We start from the raw sequence: 8,146 nt of genomic DNA, 5'->3' as shown, positions 1-8,146 counted from the left end.
GCTGCAGTGAGGAAAGAGCTAAAAACCAGATGTAAAAGGCCCAAAGTGCAAAACAAAAGGCACCTGCCTTGTTTTACTGTGGTACCTAGCACTGCTGGCAGCTGTCCCAAGCTCCCATACTTGAAGGTTTCGACAGCCATCCCCTCCATGGAGAGGACAGAGGATAAGGAGAGCCAGGTGCTCTCACCCCTGTTCCCTTTAACAGACACTTCCAAGTCACCCAAGCAGCACTGCCAATGGCAAGTTCACTGCCTTTAAAAAAATATTAATGGCTCTTACCCCATCCAACCAAGTAACACAAAGCACCTAAGGGCTCCCCAGCCATGCTCGCCAAGGGATGCAGCCCCCATCTCCCCAGTTGGTCCACTGATGCCCATGAGACATCCCTGTGCCCAGCCAGGCAGCCAGAGCTCCTGGCTCCTTGCCATTCCTGCACGGTGGCTGGTGGCTAGTGGCAGGGCTGGGTGACCCTAGGTGCCCCCCTGACGTGATGCCAGTGCTGGGGCTGGCTGTGCCTCTCTCTCCTGGTGCCAGGAAGGGATGCAAAAGGTGCCTCCAAGTCTTTTGCGTGAGTACAGAAGGGGACCTGGTCACTTCGTCGGCTCCAGTCGCAAGGGAGGGGACATGGATGTGACTCTGGCATCTGGGGAAGGAAAGAGAAAGCTCATTAGCTGGCATGATGCTCTGCTCAGCCCATGCAGGGGAGCATTGGCAGTTAGTGGGGGAACCCTCACCCTGAATCCCAGAGAAAGGTGGAGGTGGAAAGCAGCTGGTTTGTTTGGGGGTTGGGGTGTGCTTCGCTTGTGCAGAAGAGGGCAGGAGAAGGGGTGTTCAGCTGGGGAGGACTCAGAGCCGGCCAGGAAATTTCTGTGGGCATGACAAGGGACTGAAAAGTTGAAGGAAAAGGAGCTTTTGCCTTTTTTTTTAGGCAGGGAAGAGGGCCCAAGAACTGGAACAGACAAAACAAAAAGACCCTTTTTCTCTTTTTTTCCGCAGGTTCCTCCAAAAACATCCGTATCACTGACATTTCCAAGGGGTTGATTAATCCAGTCTGGGGCCAAGCTCAGACTGCACATGTTTCCATCTGCCCAGGGTTAGGAAAAGCCTGATTTTCATCGACTTTCCTCCCCAGGCCAGCCACTCCCTTCCAACGCTGCCTGATAAACTGGCTTCAGAGACAACCAGCCGCTTGGAAAGAGCAGCAGCGGCAAAAAACTGCAATCCCTGTTTATCCGGCCTCCCTATTATACACATGCAAATGGGTTTCCCTAGGAGCCACAGAGGGAAACCAGCTGTGACTTTGTTCCAGCAATACCAGGAGGTTGCAACAGGTTGCAAGCAACCACCCCAGCAGCACACAGGTGAGCAGCAGAGTGTAGGAGCCAGGAGATTATCCTGAGGTTTTTTTTAAGGCTTCTGTTTGCAGGCACATGGATTTTTGCATGGGAAGGTGTCTGTCTGCGAGCAGGACTCTGCAGATTGAGCCAGGAATGACGCACAGCAACAAAATCCTGTAGATTGCTGCAAGGTGAAAGCGGATGGAGTGCTGCTCCACGTGGAAGGGAGCCACACCAGGCAGCAGTAGAAGTGTCTTTGCAAAAGTTTTGTTATCTAAGCTGTAATATAAGAATCAGACAAAGTCACAGAACTGATCCGACACAGTCTGAGTGTGGTATTAGAATACAGTTCTGGGCCTGACACGCTGCCTAAATCCTTGCAGGAGCTTTGGAGCCAAAGTTCAGCTTTTAGGTACCAGAACAGCCTCAGTCGCTCTGTGCCCACCCAAAGGCAGGCGCCAGCTGCTGGTGCCACACAGCCCTCATGGGAGCTAAACCCACCACAGGGCTCCAGTGGGAGCCACAAAATGGGCTCTCAGCTTTTGGCTGAGCCCCAGGAATAAGTGTCTGAGCAGTGCCTGGCCACCAGCCTCTGCTCCCGACAGCCCAGACTGTGAGAAGGGTCCTGAAGGATCTGGAAGACACTGGGATGGGAATCCCTCAGGAAGGGGCTCCTCGATATGATGGGATTTGGCTCATCCCATTTGTTTTGAGATGGAAATTCTGACATCTCCACACCAGGGGAGCATTTGAGGCTCAGGAGGCAACACAGAGGGAAGCAGTGAGTCCTCTCCATCTCCCCTGGCAGGACCATGCAATCTGCAGTGACCGTCCTGCCACCAGCTGTGACTCTGCCCCATGAAAATGAGAGCATCGCACAGGACAGATCGTTTGGAGATGCCACTTTTAATGTGGAGACAGACAGTTTGGAGAACCTGTTCCTGGTGCTGCCTGAAGTCACCTCTGGGGAGGTGTAGAGTTGTCCCCATCAGCTGTCACTGCATGGGACTGCAACAGACCACCCAGCATCCTCCCTCAGGCTCCTGGCTGGGCCGTGCCTGTCTTTGTAAACACAGAGAGTCTTTATTAGCCCAGTGCTCAGGATTTTATTTCCCTTTTGTACTCATTTGCCTCCTCGTGGCTCCACCGCCACGGGTGGGAGGAGACCAGGCTTTCACGTTTCATATTGCTAATCACACTTGATCCCTGGAATTAACTGCAGGTAATAAGCACTAAATTAACGTCACACAGCATCCCTGGCAGCGGCACTCGGACCTCTGCTGAAAGGTGCCCTGGCTCCAGCTGGGCAGGGTGAAGGCCATGGCCTCGAGGAAACATTTCCAGCTGACCAGTTTTACGCTTTAAGTGAAAAGCAGGCTGGGTGGTTTATGATCAACATTTGTCAAGGACAGATTATTTGGGTTCCAGGGACAAGCTGAGAGGTGAGAAGGTTGTTTATTCCATGAGTACAAAGTACCGTTCCCTGCCGTGTGATTGCCCAGGCCTTTCCCCAACAGCACAGCTTGCTCTGCTCTGAGGGATAGTCCCTCCTGAGCCTTCACCAGCTAAGGGGATGGTCTCCTAGGATTAGAATTCCCAAAGCACATCTGGGCACATGGCAGCCAACCTGCCTCCTGGGTGCCCCTACTTGAAGAAGGATTCTGCAGGGACTAAACCAGGTGTTGCAGCAGAGACCTGGTGGGAGCTGCAAGCCAGAAGATCCCTCAGACCTGCTACAGGACAACAGAGCAATTGTAGGACCCTATAGCCAGTTGCTCCAGTGCCTGAGCCCAGTTTTGGCACTGGTGCAGCCAGGACAGCCAAGGCAAGCACATTGGATATGGCTGGTGTGTCGTGGGCAACACGTGCACGTCGGATCCATTCACTTGCCCATCTTGGTGTTTTATATAAGGAGTTGTCACAGTGGCTGAGGCCATAACTTAGTAACTAACTTAGTGAAAAAAAAACCCAACCAACTCTCTAGAAAAATCACGTGGAGAGACATTCTTTCTGGCAAGAGCTTGTGTATATTTTAAATACTTCTTTTAACCGAAGAGTGGAAGGGAAGCCAAAAAAGCACATAAAACCCTCACACAGTGACTTTTCACCAGTTTTATTTGCAGGTTGGCATATTACAGCTCCTAATTTTCTTGTACTTGTGTCAGGCTCCAGATTACAGGGGAAAAAGTCTCTATACAACCCCCACAATGCTATTTATTAGGTCTGAACAACCCAAACACAGAGGAAAAAAGGCAGGAGAGGAAAATAGCATCGCTCTTTGGAGACTGTTTTTCACTTGGTGGCTGAAGAATCGAATCCCACCTCAAACTATTCCCTGTTCCTATTCCCAGCCATGCAGCCGGTGTTGAGCTTTAATACTCATACGCATCTGCTACCAGAGAAAATTAATTTTCAGCTCTAGGATGGCTGTTAAAGGGAGGCCCCATTGACCTGAGCTGAAAATGATGGAGTCCTCACACTCTTTGCTGCAATATTTAATAGCCGAGTGGCAGTTAATTAGATTACTGAGCCACTGTGACAGATGCTAGGCAACGCCTCAGGAGGAGAATTTGGAAAGGCCATTATCTTCTAGTGCTGGGAACCAGAGATCTCATTTTAACCCTTTCCACTCTTGCCTTGGGTGATTTTTGTTCCCACTTGAGACAAGCAGGTGGTCACATCGGGCAAATGCCCAGCAGAGGTGCCAGGAACTCCTCCTTGCTTCCCAGCTGGCATCAAAAGAGATGATCACTGGGAGGTGCCAGCAATTTCACCCGCTGGGCGATTCCCAGGCACGCCAACCACACCAAGGGGGAAGCAGGGAAGTGAGAGGGTGTTAGAGGGTTTGGGCAGCATTCTTTCTTCCCTATATTAAGAGAAGTGGATTTTGATGAGTCTGTGGAAGAATTTCCCTCCCCACAGTCCCCACTTTCCAAATAAAACTGTAAATGAAGCTTGTCAATCCCACACCCATATGTGAGGGTTTCATAGCTCCTTCAGCTAGCTGAGATGTAGTCTCCCAGCACCAAAGCAGGGCTCTGTGTGTTGCTGGCACTGTGAAACCTGCACACTGAGCTAGCAGAGGTGTTACAGACTTCCTGGGAGGATGATGTTATCCAAGTGCTGCCCTTATCACTATCTGCTTTCACAATGCAAGGTGAGAAGACTTTCTGGACTTTGCCTGGCCAGCTGCATCTCAGCACAGATGGGTGAAGACATGCAAAGCTCTCTGGAGCCACACTGGTAAGGAGAATGGCAACCACACATCCCACTGGGGAGGAGAGAGGAGGAACCAGCAGTCCTGTCCCAGTGGGACTGTAATAGAACCTTCCCTGAGCAAGTGAGAATCAGAGTACCAGAATGAGACAGGACATCATGAGCTTCCACCAGCTTTCTTATTCTCACACACCCCAAAACACTGATAAACACATTCTTCTGGTTACAAAACCCCTTCCCTCCCACTCAGGTCTCACACAGAAGTCTCAGAAGTTCTGATTTAACAAGCAACAGTTGATGATAAATAAACACCAGGACCATCAAATGCACTGCGGCGTCTGAGCTTTTGCTTCTGCTACCCACTGAAATGTAAATACAGAGTGTAAAAAGATCCAGGATTTGCTGGCATTCCAAGGGTCACTTGCCTACATATTCATCAGTTCTGATTAAATCACCCAGAAAATCTGCAGAAATACTGAACTACTGAGACATTCCCAAAGCACCTGTTGACCTAGTATATCCCAGGACTCATATGCCCTGGGTTTTTAAGGTTTTTAGAAACCTTAACCCCCTCAACTGCATGGGGACAGGATGTATTCCACACTGAGAGCTGTGAGAGCAGGCATGGGCACACCTGCCCTCCCATCCCACCTACCCACACAAGGGTGACACCGGGACACCCAGCTACCTTGGAGCAGAGGGAGAGGAGCCGTGGCCTCCTTGCAACCACCTATGTAGGCATATCTCTTAAGATACTGGATCATCTGGAAACAAGAGAACCCTGGGAGCTAGCTAGGCTTACAGCATAGCAGGGCTGGTTACTCTTTCCTGGCTCTGCATCCCACCTTTAAATGTATCTTCCCATAAAACAACCTGATGGGCAACCTGGAACGTGCAACTTCAGCTTGGCGTGTGCAGATGCAATCAAGGCAAGACAGCAAGTTCCAGTTTAAGAGGAAACCCTTACCTTATTGGCCTCCTGGACACAAGCCCCTGAGCCCTGCCCCTCATCATGATGGCAAGTGCTTCCAGGTGCTGACAAAAGCTGTGGGGATGAGGGAGTAAGGCACTGTTGTGATACAGTTCCACGTGTCCGATGTCGGGTCGTAGCAGTCCAGCGTTTTGCACCTCTGAGTGCCAAAGTAACCCCCCACCACGTAGAGTTTATTGCCTGAGGCCAAAGCGTGGCACGACATGCGCTTGGCTGTCATGTCCCCGATGCGTGTCCACTGGTCTGTCTCGCAGTCAAAGCGATAAGCGGATGCTGCCGTGAACTCGGTGTCTCCTCCCATGATGAAAATCTGGCTGCCCAGGACAGCGGCTGCTGTGTAGCGCCAGGGCTGAGGGCATTCAGCCTTGATCATCCATCGATTCTCAGCTGGATCATAGCATTGCACTTTGGACACCATGTCTCGGTGGATGCTGGTCCCACCAAAGACAAAAAGCTTGAGCCTGGCACTCACCACCGCAGCGTTGCTCACTCCGTCTCTCAAAGGAGCTACCATCGTCCATTTGTTGGATATGGGATCATACTTCTCTACTTGCTTCAAAGAAACAGAAGGAGATGCAGGAAACACTCCAGCCACTGCAGTGTGTCCACCAACCACATATAGGCAGTTTTCCAATTCAGCCGAGCCATGTCCAAACCGAGCAATTAACATAGGGGCAGCCTTGGACCACTCCTCATGCACAGTGTCATACACCCACACGTCCTTCGAGACCCCGTTCTCTGAGCCTCTGCCTCCAGTGATATACACTTTGCAGCCAATGGCGCAGGCACTAAACTCCTTCCGTGGACTTGGCAGGTCTGCTTTGGGAATAATTTCCTTTGCTTTGTGGTCCACTTGGTAGATCTTATCACACATGAAGGTCTGTCCTCCCAGGATCAGCAAGGTGTGCCCAGCTTTGCGAGGCCTGGCACAGGGACTGGTGACCACGCCATCATTCTGGAGGATCTTCTTCTTGCACTGAATAGCTTCATCCAAGACAAGCTTGTTTCTTTCATCCACCATGATCAAGTCCTCGCAAGCCAAGGCTTCCTTGAGGCATTCAGAAGGAAGCAAGGCCAGACGAACATTCTTCAGAAGCTCTGGGAGATAAGCCTTCCGCTCATCCAGATCGTATTTCACCCATTGGATAACAGCCTTAAAGACCTTCTCTTCATCCTCAATTTCCAGTTCATCACTGGAAATGAGGTCCAGCAAAGTGTCCTTGGAAAGGTTGTTGAAGTCTTCACTCTTGTGAACAGTCTCAAAGTTGACCAGGCACATCCTCCAGGAGAGCTCATAGAGCCGTCGGCACTGATGAGCATCCGAGAGCAGCATCATGCCCAGGCAGTTGGAAGGGTAGAGGTTCTTCTCCAGGAACTCAGCTGCCGCATCTCGGACATCATGGAACTGCAGCATGTCTCCAGCCTCCAGGAGGGACTCAGCGTTCTCCTCATTGATAATGATCCGAGAGGAGTAAGCAAAGTCCAGCAGTAGCTCCAGCACCTCTGGGTGAAGGCTGTCATGGAAGTTCACCTCATCATCCAGGCTCTCCCGGAGGCCATTGCTAAACATGGCCTCAAAGTACCTGCTGGAAGCAGCCAGCACTGCCCGATGGCATGGGAACGACCTGTTTCCTGCCCAAAGGGTGACATCGGTGAACATGCAGTGCTTCCGCAGGGTGTTCAGGTGGGACAAGACACAATCCGGGTGGGAAGCTTTGTGGAAAAGCAGGATGTTCATGGAGCCGGTGCTTGTCCGGGATTTACGGTTCTCGTGGACACTGACTGACATGATGGCAGAGCTCTTGCCTGCAGAGAAACAAACAGGAAAACCATTATGCTCTTGTCCTTACCCATGTAAGGCATGGAGAACACATGCATTTGCTATCCAACCCTGGTATACTGCCAATGGACCTCAAACATGAAGCACCAGGTGACAACCCCATTCTCCTGCTCTGTGGGTGCTCCTGCACCCTGGCTCGTAGAGCCTGAGCCTCCTGCACCCTCACACCCTCCAAATACTTAACTCGGGCTGAGCAGGGTGGGAAGGCAGAGTGGGGTGAAGGGGGAAATTCTGCGCTTTGGTTACAGCAACAGAGCAACAAAGTGAAGCAATCAAAACCCCAACTTGGTGGTAAATTGTCTCAACAGCCCCTAGAGGGTATTGGCAAACCACAGAAGAGTTATTTTTCCTTAGAAAACAGCATCGAGGGAGCAGACTATCCAGGACAAAGGGCAACAGTCTGTTCTTGGCTCAGCAGAAATCGAGTTTGGCTTCTGATTTTCATGTAGATTAGTGCAGGTTTAGGAAAGGCTACAGGTTTTATTTATGGAATATTTAACTACCAGCACAAGTAAAAAGTTTTGAACAAATTTTACCAAACCCATATGTTGTAGTTTTTGATGATAAAACTCACCAGACACTTCATGTGGCTTAAACACTTTGCAGGACAGATTCACATCAGAATAAGACAACAGAGAGAGCTAAATTATGCTTCTTACTCAAGAGGCAGAATCAAACACAATGCTTCTAGTAGCTACTATTTCATTTAACTGCTACCTGATACCGATTCTTGCCTGTAGAAGAAAACCCCTTTGGACTAAT

General features: G+C 50.5%; 1 protein-coding gene across 1 annotated transcript; it reads right to left on the bottom strand.

Moving 5' to 3' along the window:
• Positions 1–579: 579 nt before the first annotated feature.
• KLHL25 (kelch-like family member 25) lies at positions 580–7,333 on the bottom strand. The gene is made up of 2 exons (XM_009073054.1): positions 5,521–7,333; positions 580–643 (listed from the first exon to the last, which is right to left on the bottom strand). The coding sequence occupies exon 1, from the start codon at positions 7,331–7,333 to the stop codon at positions 5,564–5,566; it is 1,770 nt and encodes a 589-aa protein (XP_009071302.1). The 3' UTR covers positions 580–643; positions 5,521–5,563.
• Positions 7,334–8,146: the final 813 nt, after the last annotated feature.

The sequence above is a fragment of the Acanthisitta chloris genome, unplaced genomic scaffold (genome assembly GCF_000695815.1).
Source record: "Acanthisitta chloris isolate BGI_N310 unplaced genomic scaffold, ASM69581v1 scaffold10384, whole genome shotgun sequence".
NCBI classification, from domain to species: Eukaryota; Metazoa; Chordata; class Aves; order Passeriformes; family Acanthisittidae; genus Acanthisitta; species Acanthisitta chloris.
The sequence above is the reverse complement of the archived record's forward strand: the minus strand, read 5'-3'. Positions and strand labels throughout refer to the sequence as shown.

Bases quoted from the DNA above. Each gene is read 5' to 3' on its own strand.
- KLHL25 (XM_009073054.1), bottom strand. From the start codon at position 7,333: ATGTCAGTCAGTGTCCACGAGAACCGTAAATCCCGGACAAGCACCGGC.